This window comes from Paroedura picta, chromosome 11 (genome assembly GCF_049243985.1).
Source record: "Paroedura picta isolate Pp20150507F chromosome 11, Ppicta_v3.0, whole genome shotgun sequence".
NCBI classification, from domain to species: Eukaryota; Metazoa; Chordata; class Lepidosauria; order Squamata; family Gekkonidae; genus Paroedura; species Paroedura picta.
The window spans coordinates 20,304,878-20,324,775 of record NC_135379.1 but is presented as its reverse complement, the minus strand read 5'-3'; the positions used below and the strand labels follow the sequence as shown (position 1 = coordinate 20,324,775).

At 39.5% G+C, this 19,898-nt stretch overlaps 1 protein-coding gene across 9 annotated transcripts in view; it reads right to left on the bottom strand.

The window, feature by feature from the left end:
• The window catches only part of ANKIB1 (ankyrin repeat and IBR domain containing 1), a 61,364-nt gene that overhangs the window by 18,972 nt on the left and 22,494 nt on the right, over positions 1-19,898 (bottom strand). For 6 of the 9 annotated variants that reach the window (XM_077303850.1, XM_077303842.1, XM_077303847.1 and 3 more), the window contains exons 4-11: positions 14,727-14,909; positions 11,488-11,605; positions 9,898-10,106; positions 7,797-7,885; positions 6,549-6,693; positions 5,090-5,256; positions 2,424-2,521; positions 1,079-1,209 (exon numbers count right to left, since the gene is read on the bottom strand). In XM_077303850.1, the coding sequence (XP_077159965.1) occupies positions 1,079-1,209; positions 2,424-2,521; positions 5,090-5,256; positions 6,549-6,693; positions 7,797-7,885; positions 9,898-10,106; positions 11,488-11,605; positions 14,727-14,909 (1,140 nt within the window). Of the gene's footprint in view, positions 1-1,078; positions 1,210-2,423; positions 2,522-5,089; positions 5,257-6,548; positions 6,694-7,796; positions 7,886-9,897; positions 10,107-11,487; positions 11,606-14,726; positions 14,910-17,800; positions 19,850-19,898 lie in introns of those variants that run through there. The other 3 variants (XM_077303846.1, XM_077303849.1, XM_077303851.1) reach the window with 2 other exon arrangements.

Here is a 19,898-nt window from a genome sequence, read left to right as displayed (position 1 = left end):
ATACTGTCTTCACAAACTAGCCACAATTCACACCCTTTCAGAATCACCTTGTGAATTGTTCTAACATCTGTACTAAACTATAGTTTGAAACTTAATTTAAAAAAATAGCAACCAAAGAATGAGTTTAGTGCATCTCCTAAATCCATAAACATTAAAATGGCCTGTTGAAACAGTTCACTCACACTATTAAGAAATGTATGAATTTTATCTATATTCCTTTAATTTCAGCTTGTGTAATTATTCATTTAGCCTCAACTGAACAAAACATTTTTTCGATGTCTTATCTAAGAAACTACCTGATGTTCAGAATTACAGGGAGATGAATACTTTGTGTGTTTTTATTAAGCACACACAATGCAAGTAATTAAATCAGCACATTAGAGTGATATATCATTAAAAGTTTATTTTAAAATTCACCAAGTAATCTTTTAAAATATCTATGCATCTATTTATGAACCAGGCCAAGAATGCAGGTGAAAAAATCTGCACAGTAGGCTATGTACAGAAAGAACAGATGGGGAACCCTCAAGTCTGCAGAAAAACCTTATACTGAAAAATAAAGGTTGAGATTAAATAAAACAAACATTTAAATGCCAAAGCCTCACAAGATTACTTCTCAAGAACTTGGCAGTCATTCAGGATTGCTTAAAGAACTGAACACAATATCACCACTGTTGTCTTTGACAGCTGAAGTAATTAAAATTATTGTGGCAGTTTTGATCCTTCAGGGGAATAGGAGAGACGAATGGGCAGACACAAAAAAGAAGGAAGATAGGAAGGCAGGAAGCAAAGCAATTGCGAAGACTGGGAGGAAAGGCAAATTAAACAAAGGAGGAAAAGCATAGAAAGAGAGGCTGCGCAGGGGAGTGAAGGAAGGACTGGAGATTGGCGCGTGAACAGATAGATGGGAGGAAAATAAAATTAAAAGGCAAGGGGAGAAATTGCAGAGGATATGTGTCGGACATGAGGAGTGAAAGCAGAGACAGGTGTGAAGAAGATTTAGCCCTACTGGTGAGTCCTTGCAGGGCTCCATCTTGCACTTTATATAAAATGAAGGATTTTTCTCCATGGTTGTTACCTTTGCACATTGCATATGGTTGCAGCCTTCATTCTTTTGAATTGGAGATTTGCAATTGGCGCATGGTTTAGAATTGGTGAGTAACCATAAGCAGTTGGCAGCATCTTCATATGCTTCACTAACTCCGACAACTTTAAAGGAAAAAATAGAAATGTTTAATGCTCTGTGTAAACCAGCCCTAAAAGCAAAAGCTACTGCCACATTTTGTATGTTCTTCTAAGAAGGCTTATTTTAATTATGTTTTATGTCTTTTATTTCCCCCCCCTCCATAAATGACAAATAGAAGGATCTGGATGATGAGAGTGCATACGTAGTTAATTTAATTTGCCTCAATTTGCAATATATTTTCTCTTATTCTAAATTTGCTATACAAAATTGCTATTTACATCCCTAAATGTTCCCACTAAATTAAGAGCTGCTGCTCATGATAAAGGTAAAGGTATCCTGCTCTTTGGTACTACTTTCAGAAAGTATAAAGGTATCCCCTGTGCAAGCACTGAGTCATGTCTGACCCTTGGGGTGACGCCCTCTAGCGTTTTCATGGCAGACTCATTACGGGGTGGTTTGCTAGTGCCTTCCCCAGTCATTACCATTTACCCCAGCAAGCTGGGTACTCATTTACCCATAACATGAGCTGGCTGCTCATGTTAAGCTCCTGCAAATCCCCCTTAAAATAATATTCAATGTGAATTAACAGAGGTAACCTGTTCCTCAAATTAGCTAAAACATTTTGTCAGCAAACCTACAACTACTTAACACTGAGTAAAAGTGGAATGTGCTTCTGAGTAGACCTTATAGAATTGCTCCCATGGCTATCCTATTGAGATCCTTGTAACCATTAAAACGTTGTTCTTCATTCTAGCCTAAACAATTTAGGCCACACCACTTATGTGAAACTCATTGAGCTTCACAAGTGACAACCGTGCAATTCTAAACAGAACTGCAGCCTTGTAAATCCACAGAATTCGAGGAGCTCGGAAGAATGCAGCTCTGCGTGTGTTTGCAATAGAAAACATCACGATTTTTCTGTCAAAGGTTCTCCATTCAGAGTTTCAGTTTAATTGAAAACAGACATCCACAATCACAGTCTGTAGGGAACTTGGACCACCCAGGTAATATCAATCCATCTTCTCTGCCTTTTGCCACTACATTTTAATGCTACTTGGACTGAGAAACTGCACATATTTCTCTCCAGCTTGCCCACATTCTCTTAGGAGGCCAAGTTCTCTGTTCTAGGAAATACGCCTCAGGCATTCCTACTTACTCATACACAGTAATCCTACTACAGAATATCATACTGTAGCAATTGTACAAATGATTTTTTTAAAAAAGGGACCACACTAGCCATTCTTACGCTCTTCAGGTTTCATTTCTGTTATCTTCTGCAGCCAATTCTTCCATGTTTCACAGTCACAAGGTTCGTGCGCATCACCAAGACATTCCCTGAAAAATTAAGCCCAGTTAATACATATGTTTATTGTGGGATTTTGAAAAGGGTGAAAACTGAATTCCAGTCCACCATGCATTTTAATTACAGCAGAAAATTGAGGGTTTAACAAACTATATTTATTTTACCTATGTGCCTGAATGTGCTTCTAAAGTGCTACAGGGAATACCAAAGAACAAAGGAAGAAACGTGGGATATAAATTTTGTAAATAATAATAATAATAATATGGAGACTATCCCAATTCATAAAGGCACAACAATTCAAGGGAATTTTAGGTGAATAATTTCAACTAGTGTACTTCGACATTAAAAAACAAAACAAAACCAACATGTGCATACAGATATGTGTTCGGACCACTCACAGTAAGGACCAGACATTATTATGTATGTCTATCTTTTCCAGAAATATCTGAAAAGACAGATGACCCAATGACAGAAGGTATTTCATCACACAGCTCCAGAACCATTACTCAAATACTGACCTCCTTGGTCAATATTAAAGAGGAGTTATTATATGACAAATTCTATTCTGGCACAGAAGGAAGCACTTGAACAGCTACAAGACCCCAGCAGAATAGGAGCTAGTTCAAGAATTGGTTTAAAAGTTATGGATGAAGAGCCAGTCTTAGCATAGCAATGGCCAGGAACAGGTATCTTCAGACAGCCTCTCTGTGAAGGAAACCAATCTCCATGTCAGATGGGAGGCAAGCTTTCAATAACAAAATGATCCCCATACTTCTATAATGTGAGCTATAACATGTGATCCATACTGTTAACTTTCCTATCTATGTACCCTTCGTCAATAGTCTTCGCCATAGAATACTTTGGTTCTTCCCTTCCACATTTTATCTTCATAATAATTCTGTTAAGTAGATTAATCTGACAGAGCAACTAGTTCAAAGGTCATTCAGTAAACAGACTTGAATTTGCTTCCCTTGATGTAGTTTGATACTCTAACCACTGCATCACACCAAGATAAGCACTGGTATACAGTATATCAAAGGACCCCACTGGCTCACACTATTACATTCAAAAGCCTCGGGTTCTTGATGCTTTATAAAAACACAGAATTCTGTTCCTACTTTTAATAGGTATAGTAAATTCTACTAAATAAAACACTCTTTTTTGATGAATGAGACTAAGCAATTGTAGGTAATCACTCAGAGAATATGAAATCCCTACACCCCTTTCATTTTTAACTCAATAACGGACATTTACCAGGATTCAAAATAATTTTGTTATAAGAACTTGCAGGTTCCTCATATGCTTCTCACAATATTACTCCTTTTTTTTTTTGAGAAGCAATCTAATCCCAGGACTAGAAGATACGTTGTATCCAGATGGTGCCGGGGTGTAAACGTGTCAGTACAATTTCCAGATTGGTCACGACTCACTCTTTTTAAGGGGAAATACAGCAGAATAATCTTAGACATCTGCCACACATCCAACATACCAAAAGCAAAACAACTAAAATTAGCACTCTTTCAGAAACAGAACTTCACATAAGAACCCATGGTATTAAGCAGGAATGCAAGATGATCCCTCTGGATCAAGTGACAACATTTTTTGTGGGAGTTTCATGTAACATAAAATAACACCTTTATCTTGTTTACATTTAAAATACAGTCAGAACCACACAGAAAAAAAAGCAAAAGGAAATTATAACATGTTATTATATTGGGGAAGTAGAACACATCTCTGAATTTATGTTACTATGAAATTCAGATTCACATATATGTATTCAAAGTTTATGCAAGGTTGGATTCTTAGCACCGATTGCAAGGTAGGACTTCCCCACTTTTGCCATCACCCCACTGACTCCCCCAGCAATTTGCTGAGGGAGGGGTATCTAGTAACAACATGGGAGGCTGGAAGTCTATAGCTGGATGTAAAGGTAAAGGTATCCCCTGTGCAAGCACCGAGTCATGTCTGACCCTTGGGGTGACGCCCTCTAGCGTTTTCATGGCAGACTCAATCCGGGGTGGTTTGCCATTCTCTTCCCCAGTCATTACCGTTTACCCCCCAGCAAGCTGGGACCTCATTTTACCGACCTCGGAAGGATGGAAGGCCTTGAGCCGGCTGCTGGGATCGAACTCTCAGCCTCATGGGCAGAGCTTTCAGACTGCATGTCTGCTGCCTTACCACTCTGTGCCACAAGAGGCTCATAGCTGGATGGGGAACTGGTAAAAATCACCCGTCCTTTCTCCACCAGTAGAAGTGCTATTCCACCGGCATAATTGCAGTTATGGCTGCATAATGGCACTTTCAATCCACATAGTGTAAGAAAAATGCACAGAAAGATTATTTCAGAAGGCATAGAACTGTACATCTCCTAGAGCCCAGTATGGCAAGGAATGATATCACAACAAGCAAAAAATGCCATTCATGAATTGTCACTAGCAAATTGTCTTGCTTCTTCCCCACCATTACTTTTTTAAATTAAAAAGTCAGTTCACTCAAAAGTTAATCATGTTAACACTTTTGCCAGTGTGTCTAGAAAATCAGTTAAGAGATATTTCAAAAACCAGATTTTTTTTAAAGGAATAGAAATAAGGTGCACTTACCAGCAGAAGAGATGCCCTTTCCCACAATCCACTGCAGGGGCTCTCAGCAAGGGGAAACTAAGTGTTTCAGAACCTGTAGTATTTGACCCCTGTCTTGTTAGCCTGACTGCTCTTTCACAGCCTGGTGTAGGACACCATTTGATAGAAGGATTATTTTCAACAAAGGCCTTGTGGGGGGAAAGAATATGGGATGTTAGTTACCATTTTGGATAAAATACCACTTGTACACATGAAATTTGAAAATGAAAATGTTGGTGATATATAAACATGTGGGGACCTAAGATAACTATCTACTTAAAGGTAAAGGTAGTGGTATCCCCTCCTGTGCAAGCACTGAGTCATGTTTCACCCTTGGGGTGATGCCCTCCAGCATTTTCATGGCAGACTCAATACGGGGTGGTTTGCCAGTGCCTTCCCCAGTCATTACTGTTTACCCCCCCAGCAAGCTGGGTACTCATTTTATCAACCTCGGAAGGATGGAAGGCTGAGTCAACCTTGAGCCGGCTGCTGGGATTGAACTCCCAGCCTCATGGGCAGAGCATCAGACAGCATATCAGCTGCTTTACCACTCTGTGCCACAAGAGGCTCAACTATCTACTTATCTCACATCAATTATATTTATTGATTTGCTGTAGTAAAATATAATACTCAGGCACAGGACTATAGGAAATTATTACTTTTTACATAAAATATTTAGAACAGGGGTAGTCAAACTGCGGCCCTCCAGATGTCCATCGAATCATGCTGGCAGGGGCTCATGGGAATTGTAGTCCATGGACATTTGGAGGGCCGCAGTTTGATTACCCCTGATTTAGAATATGCAGGACATAGTTTATTTCCCCCAAAGAAAATTGCAACAAAGAATGATTGGATATCTAAGGTAGATATGATGGCTAATACAACTAGAACTCAACTAGTGTGGAACACTGATAGGAGAATTAAATTTTAATAACTATGCAAAATACTAAAAGACAATAACATTGAACCATTGAAGGAGGTAAAAGGAAGACAATATCCTTTCATGGAACTGAGATTAGATACGGCTGAAATTTAAAGAGCTTCTTTCGTTTGCACAAGGGATCATTAAAGAATTGACCTTCTTGTACTTGCAAAAAAAAAAAAACCTTCTATATTAGGATAAAAACGCAGCCACAACATGAAACAGACTGAATAACAAAGCTTCTGGAACGGATTTAATGAAGTGTGTATTTGGTTTCCAAGAGAATACAGTATTTAAATGATGGACAAAGCATAGCATGATGTGTCTTCCAGCATAGTAGCCACCATAGCTGTCATTCATGCAACAATTGTCAGGGAAAGTGGATTACAAATTAATTGAATTCAGATTTAGTAGTTCTTAAAATATTTTTATATACAAGCCTTTCTAAGAAGGCCTTCAAAGAGTTCGAATAATCAATGCACAGATGCTTTAGCCTTATGCTGACAATCTGATGTTTACCTTAATGTCAAATTGTAGGTAACGTTTATCCATCTCCTTGGAAACCACACTTTCTATGATCTCCACTGGAACAAGCTGGAAGCAATCATATGCTGGGCAAAAAATATTGTGGGCTTCACCCTCTTGAATTTTCATATTCAAAAACCTGTTAAATGTGCAGGAAATATTAACTCCATCAAATTACGGAGAAAAAAAATAACATATTAATGTACTAACTTCACAAGTAAGCAGCTTGGAGAAGTGTACACGGACTTCAGTGTAGACTCCACAAGAAGGGCAATGGTCTCAGCATGTACCTCTAGAGGACATTCTACCAAACTTGAAGACAGCAAGTTACCAATAGGAACATGCAATGCATTTGGCTAAATCTGAGCCCAAAAAATACCCCCCCCAAATATTGTATTTTTGGGGTATTGGTTTGGCTGGAGTTTTGTTATTGTTATTCAGGATTTTGGGGGGCTGCTGAATAGCTACAGATAAGAGTGCATTTTAAGGGCTCAGTACCTTCAAATGCCTTCGGTGTGAACTCTGTTGCTTGGAGAAATCATTTAAATGCCTTTGTGCCACTGTGGCTTGCAAAAGGTATTTAAATTTTAAAGGGACTATGTTCCTTTTAAAGTTTAAGTGTCTTTTCCCTCTCCATTGGAAATAATTTGGGAATTCATAGCGTTGGATTCCTTGGTCCAATCGTTTTGAAACTTTGGGCATTATTGAGGAGAGGCACCAGTAGCTATGCAGCAAATTGGACAATTGCACAATGCTTAATGACTATATAACTGTAGTAGCAAAATTGCTGTATCTTCTGACTTTTTTCTGTTTTATAAGATGACCACTATTCATTACTGAAGCAGAATGAGTACTGTGCCTCTTATATTGCCTACTTATTCTTATGACTAGCTAATATTCCATAAACCAGTTTAATTTAGCTCCTTTAGTAGTTCATTGATAGGACATTAGGAGTTTAATTTAGCTGCTTTACTAGCTTAGGAGTTTAATTTACCCCCTTTACTCGTACCTAGACAGGAGCTCGTGTTTCCATTCTGGGTCTTTCCGTGAGAGAGCCATCCTAAGCAGAATTACATTCCTCAACCTTCTTTACAGCCAATGGCCTAAGGGTGTAACACTGCTTAGGATCTCATTTCCATATAATGGAATCCTGAGTCTCTTCAGGAACAAGCCAACATATCAAACTAAATAGTAGTAATTTTTGTTTTGGTTTGTTTAAAAGCCTTTAACATGTATACTTACGCCTCCCAGCATGCTCTACAAAATTCATGTCCACAAGGCATATCCACTGGGTCTTCAAATATAGAAATATTACACATACAGATTTCACACTGTGGATGAAGAAAAGTATATAAGAAAAGTGGTCATTGGATGCTATGGAAGGTATTCCTGAGGTACAGCGAATTCTTCTTTGACACACTAGACCTGGTGCTTCAAGTTCCTACCATCTTTTTAATCAACGTGTTACATTTTCCCTCATTATTTCCAATCGATTTAAAAAGATATTTCCACAAGTACACATGATATTTTAAATACTGAGAATCAAATGGCTTTTCTTATCATATTAAGACAGAGAGAAAAGGGACAGGTCTGGAGAAACCTATAGAAACAAATAAAGAGATGCAGTGCACTGTCTCATCACCAGCACTGCAAAGCTTCTGAAGAAAAGAAGCTGAACTCTTATGAGAATACACAGCTTAGAAAAAGTCTTTAATAAATCTTTTCATTGCCCACTCATTTCATTGCAGCTTGTAGCTAACTAGTTCTCAGAAGAAACACTGGAAATCATTTAACGACAATGAATCTTGTCATTTCTGCCCATATCTGTGGAGATAAGATACTGCAAGTTTACAGATAAACATGAGTTTTCCAAACGTGTTACCCATTTCCTGACAAGTAGAATCCCCAGCTGATGCTGGAAGAAGAAAAGTTGGTTTTATACCCTGCTTTTCACTACCTGAAGGAGTCTCAAAGCCGTTTACAATCGCCTTTCCTTCCTCTCCTCACAACAGGCACCCTGAGAGGTAGGTGGGGCTGAGAGAGCTTTGACAGAACTGCAGTGTGAAAACAGCTCTATCAGGACTGAGACTAAACCAAGGTCGCCAAGCTGGCTCCAAGTGGAGCGGGGAATCAAGCCTGGTTCACTAGATTAGAAGCTGCTGTTCTTAACTGCTACACCAAATTGGCTTTGACTTTGCAGCATCCCTTCTGCAAAAGGGCATTTATTTTAGGGAAATTTTTATTGAATTTGGATTCGACCCTCCCCATGTGTTCTACATTTCTTTTGAAAAGGGGTTATGTGGCTGTATCGTCATGTACTTCATCAGCGACAGAACTTTTTTTGTGAGTATACATGCATTCTAATGTTATAATATCATAACATTAAAAAATGAAAAAAGGCTGAATGTGTTGTAAGCTGCCACCAGTTCAAAGATTTCCCCACTTCTTTCTCTATGAAAATGGCTGGCAATTGTCGAACTGGATACAGCATTTCTTTTCTCCTCCACCAATTCAATAATTATGAAGCATGCTAATTATGTCCTTATGTACCTCTTCAGCATAAGTAGTAGTGTTATAACATCATAACACTGTAAAAAAGAAAGAAAGAAAACATCCTGGGAGTGATAGTGGATGAGAAGGAGGAATGGGAGAATGAAGAAACAATACAAGTGCATGGCATCAAAACCTACCCACCCCACCCCCCAAAATAGAAAGGAAAGGAACTTCATAGATGGGTAATTGCATGGAGAAGGCTACATTAAACCTTACTGCTTGTTTTGTCCCTACATTATAATGTTGGTCTATTATAATGTGGCGAGGGGGGGATTTGCATGGTAACACAATCAACATTATGCTTTAAAAAATTATTGGATTGCTCAAAGGACAACCAGAGGGCAGCGGGTGGCAGTAGGCAGGTGAACACCCAACACCTAAATGGAAAATAACGTGAAATGGCTGCCAGCTGCAGGCTGGGAGCTGTACCTTGATTATGGAAAAAGAAGCATGGAACCTCCCACCATGTAGTGGGGAGCCACGTGTGGCATAGTGGGCAGAATGCCCTTCTAACCATCTGAAGAGCATGAACTGTAGCAAAATGCTATAGTTAGAAAAGCAAGTAAGATAAGTGCATCAAGCACAATCACTTCTTGATTCCTTGATTATTTTCAGAAATAGTTTTATATGGCAATAGTTTTATATGCCAAGCAGGTGCAGGAAAACCATATGGCAAAAATCAGAAAGGCATTTTTTTAGCAACCCTGAAACGTAATATAAAGGCAATTTCTTAGTTACCTTACGTGGTCTTTTATCATAGGCAGGAAGTTAGCACAAGGATTAAACGTACCAAAGTTGTCTCAATGTCTCCTGGTGACAGGCTGATTTCATCTGGTGAAGTGATAGAAGAGCGAGTAGTCCGAGGAGTTCTTGGTGAAGGAAGCGTGTCCCAAGCATTATATCCACTTGGAGGAGGAGTTGGCATTTGAACACCTGAACGTTGGCAGCAATTTTCTGGATTAGACATCCAAGCTTCAAGTAACTTCTCCCTGTCCCAGTCTTAAATAAAATTAGAAGGCAAATTGTTAAAAGATATAGATACTGAAAGAGAGACGAAGCTCAGCAATATGCAATTACCATCAAGGGACAGTTATACACTACAACATATATGCAAGATTCCTTGTAACGGTCCTATTAATATATTGAAGAGACTTATTTCTTAGTAGTGAGCTGCAGCTTGATACCAGTGACCACTACCAAGGGAGGGCTGAATGCACATAGATTGTTATACACAAGGCAGGTGTTTTCTATGTTTCTGTGCATTCAGTAAAAAGACTGTGTCATTGTGTAAAAAGGAGATGGAGGCTACACAGCAATATGTACCCTGATTCTCCCCAAACCCAGAGTGAGGAAACAAAATTTCTATTTCATGCCTTATGAAGCATTTTGCTACACCAGCTTAGAGTCATTCCATGTATTTAGCATTATAGTATGCTAGGAAAGAAGAGTGAGCTTTCCCATACCAGAAATACTTTTAAAATCCTAGGAATTGTATTGCTAGATAATCCAGGAAATGCAAGAAAGAGGCCAACTAACCTTTGTCCAATTCTTTCTGGCTAATTTTCATCACTGAGGTTCTAAGCAGAATTAATTAATTAATTAATTTTTAATACTGCTGTTCTCTACGGTTCTGGGCGGTTTACATAAAACATTTTGGAACATTTACATAGAACAGTATCAATATCAATATAACAATAACAATAACATACCAACTATAACAACTCGAACAGTATTTCAACAACAATAACTTACAGGTCATTAGAAAGACAAATGTAGTAGGTCCCACCTAATGCAAAAGGTTTCCATTCTTTGCAATACAAGAACTTTGGGCAATAGCAGTAAATGCAAGTTGAAATATTATACTCTAGCATAGCGATCCCCAACCTGTGGGCTGCAGACCACATGTGGTCCGTTGATTAATTGGAGGTGGGCCGAAGGATGCCTTCTCTCTCCCCCCCCCCGGCCCTTTACAACACACTTCGGGTGTCATTGTCTCCCATCACTCCCAGATGGGACTATCTCGTTGCAGAGAAACAAGCTCAGGGTTCCCATTGATTTGTCATTGTCATGAGTTAAAATTTCCATGAAAATAAAATGTTCCTTATGTTCATTGTTGTCGCGTGTCTGTATCTTATTTTGAAGGGATGTTTAAACATTACCATAGCGATCAGAGAGCGTTAGGGCAGTAGAGGAGTAAACTACCCCCCCCCACCGGGCCTCAGTAAAATTGTCAAGCGTTGAGTGGTTGGGGACCACTGCTTTAGCAGACTGCATTAACTATTATCTCATTTTGGGGAAAGCACAATTAGGACAATCTATTAATGCTGCATGTTTTGTCAATATTTGTTACTAAAATAATTTGAATCTAGTTCTCAATTACCATGTGCTCGAAGCAAAGCTTCTGCAGTAAACAGTGGGGCTTGAAGCATGTCTGCAGATTCTACAATTAGCATATCCTTGAGCCTCCGCAGGTCCTGAGGTCTGAGTCCTTCATATGGCTTCAAAAGGAAACAAAATGTCAAATTAACCATATGACATATACTAGAAATGTCTTTCATTTAGAAAGTGGTAGACCTTTTTCTGATAACAGTAGGCCATTGATTTTACTTACATCAGTTGAAGAGAACCACATCCTGTGTCACAGGAAAGTGTGAATGTGAGAACAGGAATTTATGTGGGCCTAATTACTAAAGATAGACAAAAAAATGACTGGCTATGTTGTGTTTGCAAAAGATACACAAAATGAATAGCAGAAATGGAAAGGAGAGCTTAGACCCACAAGCATGGCACTGTTTATGGGTGGTCTATGGGTGGGAGAGAAAGATAACACCAGTATGAAATAAAATATGGACACTTTGAATGGAAGAGTCAAACAAAGCTCCCATAAGACTCTATTATACTAGCACAAAGAGCCTCTTGTGGCGCAGAGTGGTAAGGCAGCAGAAATGTTGTCTGGAAGCTCTGCCCATGAGGCTGGGAGTTCAATCCCAGCAGCCGGCTCAAGGTTGACTCAGCCTTCCATCCTTCCGAGGTTGGTAAAATGAGTACCCAGCTTGCTGGGGGGTAAACGGTAATGACTGGGGAAGGCACTGGCAAATCACCCCGTATTGAGTCTGCCATGAAAACGCTAGAGGGCGTCACCCTCGGGGTCAGACATGACCTGGTGCTTGCACAGGGGATACCTTTACCTTTTAGATTAGCACAAAGGCAATTAAAGCAAATAAATACAACTTGCGCCTGTTATTTTTAATAAAACAAGTTAATTATTTTGATTTGTACGATCCTTTCCTTCCCCTTTATGATAAGGAATGAATGACTCAATAGGAGTTTGAGATCGCCTTAGATTCTCAGGTCTGTGCTGCATATATGTAATTTGTGGTTCTTTAAGTGCAATCTTGATTTAATGTCACCTTGTACTCATACAAGAGTTAAACCAAGCTGTCTTTTATTTCATAGGTCTAGAAAATGATGAGCATTTTCTATTTAAGGACTAAAGTAGTGAACCAGAAAACCAGCAGTGAAGGTGAAATGATCAAATATGGCAAAGAATATAATAGGTTGCTATAATTGCATTCAATGTTAATTAGGTTACAGCTAGCTTTCTTTGTCTTTCATTAGCCTAATAAGATTAACTCTCTTCACTGAACTATTCCCTGTTAAGGATAGATGCACTGGACTTTCAGGGAACTGGGCCATAACTGTTGTAGGCTGATTCCAAAGAATGATGATTCTGTGTCTTCCTTTCACCACTGTAACAAATGCAGAAGTCTCCATGTTGGGAATGAAGGTTCGACATGAAGGAGTCATGGGTGCACTTTCCACACTGGCTCTGAGTTAGGAGGCTATAATGACTGCTGTAGTGACTCAGCCCTCCCTTTTCTTCATGCGTGCGTTATAGCATTATAACTGATAACTGATATACAACTCTGTAACACATAAAAGGTAACAGATTGCTATAGCTCTAGAGAAGTTACCCTCAAAAATCTCTCCAATGGTATGGCAGGGAAAACTGCTGAGAAAATGGTGCCCTAAGGTCCGGGGCATTTGCAGTGTGGGAAAATGCATACCATTCCTTCCAGACAGAGTCCTAATGTACGAAGAAGAAGAAGAAGAAGAAGAAGAAGAAGAAGAAGAAGAAGAAGAAGAAGAAGAAGAAGAAGAAGAAGAAGAAGAAGAAGAAGAAGAAGAAGAAGAAGAAGAAGAAGAAGAAGAAGAAGAAGAAGAAGAAGAAGAAGAAGAAGAAGAAGAAGAAGAAGAAGAAGAAGAAGAAGAAGAAGAAGAAGAAGAAGAAGAAGAAGAAGAAGAAGAAGAAGAAGAAGAAGAAGAGTTGGCTCTTATATGCCGCTTTTCCCTACCCGAAGGAGGCTCAAAGCGGCTTACAGTCGCCTTCCCTTTCCTCTCCCCACAACAGACACCCTGTGGGGTGGGTGAGGCTGAGAGAGCCCTGATATCACTGCTCGGTCAGAACAGTTTTATCAGTGCTTAGCCAGGATTCTTTCAGAAAAGACTAGAATAAAATGTGTTTGTGAAACAGCATAATGTGGATGGACAAAGCCTGGAAATCCAATTACTGCATAACATCACTTGGAAGCCCCACCACTAACACTCCAGTTTGAAGTCAATGTGAGAAAACACTATCTTTGGAAGCAGCAATAAAGGCTCTTCCAAGACTATAACTATTAATTTATTAATTTATTCAGAAATTTATTCAGCCTATTATTACAAGATGCATAGCCGAGAGACACTGACTTGCTAACTGCCTCCCAGAATTTGTGCAAGAGCAAAACTGGGGATCTCTTAAACACAGTTAAAGATGGGGAGTATACTTTGTGGAATTGTGTTCTCTTTACTCCCAAGCTTTACTCATGGCAGATTCATAGTAAGGACAAGGTTTATAATATTTTGGTGTTCAATGTAAAATATTTTAGTTCTCTGAAATCACTTTTATATACTTAAAACACCAAATAAAATGTTATTTAAGACATTTTATTTACGATAGACTACTGAACTTACCAAGTTCCAAAATCCATGCCACAAAATTAGTAACTTATTTGGAACTGACGCAGTTAAAACAGCAAAATTTATGAGCCACTACATCCTGCCAGTTCTACATGATAATTCAGTTCTTGTTATCAGTTAAGCAGAGAAACTTTCAGTGCTATTTCCTTCTATGTGTATATTCTAGAGCTGTTTGAAACCTTAAAGATATCTGACAGTGTTCTTCCTCTGCAACAGATAAAGATCAAGAAGCAGAGTTGGTTTTTATACCCTGCTTTTCACTACCGAAGGAGTCTCAATGCAGCTTACAATTGCCTTCCCCTCCTCTCCCCACAACAGAAACCCTGTGAGGTAGGTGGGGATGAGGGTGCTCTGACAGAACTGCTCTGTGAGAACAGCTAACAGGACTGTGACTAGCCCATGGTTACCTAGCTGGCTGCCTGTGGAGGAATGGGGAATCAAACCTGGCTCTCCAGATTAGTAAACTTACTCTTTCAAGAATATATTTATCAAGAATACATTTATTTTTAGTACACTGAGTGGACAAAGTACACTTTTGTGACAAAGAGATTAGATAGGCATAGCTCAGTTCAGTGTAATCAGATACAAGTTGTATTTCACCTCTCTTTTGTCTAAAGCAGCATATTCTGCTTCAATGCTTTCAGCTTCAGGATCTCGTGAGAACACCATCTGGGATTCTAGATTGAGTGCCAATTCTTTGTGATGCTGCTTCTCTGCACAATCACAAGGAGTATCTTTATTTTCATTTTCAGCAAACAAGTCTCCACCATGTTTCACTAGAAGCTGAAAGTTAAACAGAAAGATACTTCATCAACTGGAATTATCTAGATACATCCCTGGGAATCCATCATCAATCCATATTTGTCACAAACCAGATGAATAGTAACCAAGATGGAACCCATCCAGAAAACTAAATATAAGAAAAATAAATTGAACATAACCTCCCCCTCACCCTACTAGGGATGAGTTGAGTTAAATTTATTGCATGTAGCCAAAGGCCATTGCGAACCTTGCAAACAATCATCAGATAGCTATACAGTTTCAAGACACAACCTAAAATTCATCATTACACAAGAACTTTGAATTTAACCAAATAAATAAAATCATGTTTCACAAATCTACACCTGATTTTTCTTGCAGCCAAAGCAAATAAGGATACGTAATAGGTAATGCAAAAGTCTAAGTCTAACAATAACATGCCTAATATCTCAGATTTTGTTTACCTATTATACTTGACAAGAAACTTTCCCAAGAATTTAAATCTTGGCTCTGAATAGAGGAAGCAATGAAGTACATAATGAATTACATCTTTTATAACCAGTGTCTGCAAACACAGATCCTTGAATCAACCAGTACCATATCTACCTTCAAAACAGGCCATTGGCATGGTCTGGAAATGTAGAATAGTAAATGCCATTCTAAGCTTAGGGCTACTGATGTTACTTAAATGTGCTAAGCAATCAAAATCATTTTTAATTTTCCCATAGCAATGAAAAAATTTAGTATGATTTATAATTATTCTATCTTTCACAGCGTCACAACTAAAAACCAATTCACAAATAGCAACCTAAGGTGCAGGAGAATCTAGCTGATCTTCAGGTACACTATACTGTGCCAAAACAGTATTAAGATGAATCTGTTGATTTTTATCAATTCTCAACAGCTCGTTGAAACAAAATTTAGAAAATGAATTCTCCTGGGCAAATTGTGTGCTGTTGCAATATTTCAATATTTATGCTCATAGAATAGTAATAGGAGGTATGTGATATTTGAAATTGGGGTAACCAAGTTATAAGGAAAAATATGTTTTCTTTTGTACTTATGTAATAATTACTGACAAAAATGTACTAATTGTATTCTTTTATATTCAGGAAAAAACCACTGATGAAAACGCTACATTGAAAATGGTACAACTCTAGAGTCCATTTTGGTTGTTTGATAACTATTAAAAGAAGAGATAAGATAAACTGTATTTCCACCTTTATTCATTGTTAAATTGTTTGTTGTAGCCTAGGGTAGGTTCTTTCTTCTGCTGGAATATTTCAATAAAATAAGATGAATATGACTCTTTACCAAGGGCATCCCTACTTTCGCCCTATCAAGAGTGGCAGGGATTCCCAGAAGTTTCTGCTGGAAATTAAAAAAAAATAATCTCCAGTCTATCATTCGAACCACAAATAACTGATCCATGTAGCAACTGGGGAATCACCTTACTCTTAAATATTTTTATTGCAGGTAACTCCCTTTAGTACATTAAAATTTTAAACTAACTTAGGGGGAAATATTTGAACAAAATGGCTTCCCCTAGTGAGTGACTAAAAACTGGAAGAGGTGAACAAGTAATACTGAGAATTCAACAACAAAAAATATTTTCCCATCATTCACAGAAAAAAATATTTTTAATAATAATAAATGAATAATAATTACTTCATTTATTATTAATTCAGGCATGAAAACATTTTGAGAGAGAATTCTGATATGGGGTGCCAGAGTTTTGAATGACACAATTTACAGCGGCACTCTAAACAGAGTTACACCCTTCTAAGCCCATTCACTTCAATGGGCTTTGAAGGGCTGAACTCTGCTTAGGATGGCACTGTGAGTTTTTAAGATGGGAGAACTCAAAACTGAGAAATGTTGAGAAAAGATAGCTGTCACTGCCATAAAACAGGTGCCATGGGGAACACAGTCAACTATTTGTTCTTTTGTCCTGTTGCAGCTACCAAGGAAAGGGAAGGACTAGTTCCCTCTATGACCATGGGGAGAGGTTGCCAAGGTAAGAAACATCAGGAAACTTGTGATGGTGGCCAAGCGCAAGGTGCACCTGCTAAGGAGACCTCAGTGTTTTATGAGTCAGCCAGCTGGTAAAGAGTGGCCCAAAGCTCCCCTTCCCCCATTTCATTCAAGATCCTGTCAGTGTTTTCCCTTTAAGATTCAAGTAGCAATGTAATGCCAGGAAACACAACACCAAAATTCATACTGGGAATCAAATTCTCAACGGTAATCTAGATCTAATTTCTGAACTGGAGGTGGGGAGAGTTCAGTAATCCATTTTCTGATCTCTCTTCTCCAACTCTTCAATTTTAGGGGAGGCCAATTTCTTTTTTCTTAAAAGTAATATCACTTTAATAGTAATATCTCACCTGCAACATAACATGTCGACCTATATCATGGCTAACATAGACAAAGACAAGGCAATGGAAAGGAAAACGGCAGCTTTGAAAATTCTGGTTAAAAAGCATAGCAATGTATACAAACTGCTTATTTTAGTAACAAGTAAAAATAGCTAATGCTGTGATTGCAAAAAGCTTGTCACTTAAGTAAGACAAAGCTACCCAATTTAAATTCCTCTGAGAAATCCATTAAAATAGGCACATTTCAACTGGTGGAACAATGTAGACAATCCTCCATGAAGAATGGTGATAGGCTGAATGAACATTTAAAAGCCTGGCCTGAACCAATTTAATGAACAAACTTTGCCCATGAACTGATTTTCTGGCAACAATACTTCTAGGATCTGAGGGGATACAAAGGTGGTGCCGATGTCAAATCTTATGGACTTAGTTCATGCATCATTGCATAACGATAACCATACTCAAGCCTCATTTCCTCTTTCTTGGCAAACCATAACTTGCCTTTACACACAAAGAAGGCAAACTATGGCTTGTACTCACCAGTTTGTCCAGCTGACATATGAGAAAATGAGGGAGGGAGCACATGAGCCAGCAGCACGTTCCTTGTCCTTCATATCATAGGAATGTTAATGCCTAAACAAGCAAGGACCAGTACAACAGCTTCTGCCAGTGACAACCCCTTCCTCTGTATTGCTATAAATAATGAAAGTCAGGCTCCCCGCATACATTTTCCTGCAAGTAAACTCCAGCAAGAAGGTAAAAGAGAATATGCACTGGTAAGGTTCAGAGGTAGCTAACTGTAAAGCTCTACAGAACTGTAAAGCTCCCCATCAGTTTTCAAGTTTCCAGTAAAATAAAGACAAGCTTAATAAAATGGGCCGGTTGGCTGTGCCACCTGAAAAGAACGTAATAAGATGGTTTGGATCAAATGTTTAATTAAGTAGATTGAACTGCAGATAGGCAGCTTCTTGAATACCCCTCTATGTTAACCTACTTTCAGCATGCAAATCAGCTGTTGAGCTGTCAAGCACAGTGCGCTTACAGTGCTCAAGAGGAGGTAATTTTCAGGGCAGAATGGTCAGATGAAGCTCCATTGGTTACTGGGTTTAATAAAATGTTCTGGGACTATTTTTGTGGACTTCCCCATTAGGAAGATTAGATTAAGCAGAAGATACTGTACAATACATTTTTAAAAAGCTACAATTTTCTTTGCTATCAACTCTCAGCTTTACGAGTTTTCACTTTATAAATTTTAGAGACAACATGCTTTAAAGACAATGACAGAATAGCAAAGTCCACCCCACCCCCTGATGTGTGGCTATTTTCATGACATATAGAAACATAACACTGTGGCTGCCATTTCATCATTTGTTTCTCACATACAATATTAAATGCCTTTTAATAGTAGCATTATTAGCTAGACTGGGTCTTCTTTACCACTACCATCTGCCTTACTGATGTGGAAACACATCTACCAGCAGGCCTCCTGTAATGGAAATGAATACAGACGTTGCGTCCATTTGTCCCGCCCCTGCTCATGACAGATAGGCAGAGGACTGGGGAACATGGAGCCCACCGGTAGAAGGAAGAGGGGTGGTGGAGGCCGTGGCAGCCCTGACAATGGCGTGACTGGCCATCGTTGTGAGCCGCTCTCAGTGTGGCTTGGGGCCAGGGGCCAAAGACTGCCACTGGCAAAGCAAGAACTCATTGCGCCCAGGACAAAGGAGTTGGGGCTGGACCCGACCCCAGCCTCAGAAGATGGGTGGCTGCAGTGGAGGCTGCATCAGTGGCAGTGTGGTGAGTGCCTCTCATTGTGGCCTGGGACTGGGCACTGAAGATGGCCATTAGAAGAGTGAGAAGCTCTCAGCATAGCTGCGCCTCAGGGCCAACCGCCAAAGACAGGTGATAGCAACACTGCAGCGGCCAAGGATGAGTGCAGCTGTGGGCTGGAGATGGGGCCACGCTCCAAAGACAGGAGGCAGCGGCAGACTGAGCAGGGATCAGCGTGGGGCCTGCCCAGCCCATTGCTGTGTCCATTAGGTGGAACTAGGGGGCAAAGTCCACCCACCCCCAATAGTGATTGCAGTCAGAAAGTGGGGCAAACAACATTTTAAAAGTGCCCCAGGAGCTGCCAGTGCTCACACAGTGGTTCTCACCCCGGTATCCCAGCAGTGATTGGTGGTTGGGGGGGGCAGGTGGTGGTTTGTAGGGGCCCTTTAAACAGTGCTCACCACGCTGCCCTCTGCCCCGCTCAGTCTAGAACTGCTTGGGAAGGTGAAGACACTATCTCCAAGACCACTTTACAAGCGGCTGGCTGGGCTTTGTAGTTCCCCCACAGTACTTGCCATGGGAGTGCGGGGAAAGCTGGTTGCAGGAAAAGGGTTGAAGCTTGGACCCAGGCAGCTGACAAGGTGAGCCTCAGTGGCACGTCCTCTATCCCAGGCACCCTGGGTGATGCCATGTTGTAGGCTGCAGTGAGAGGCCCTAGCGGCCCCCAACATATTTTATTATTTAATTATTATATATAGGAAGGGAAAGGATAATGCGTTTCCACATAATGGGCAAGAATTCACTAGAATTTATCTTTTTAGATAAATACATGCTTTGTAATTAAGTTCTACACACATTTTTATTAACA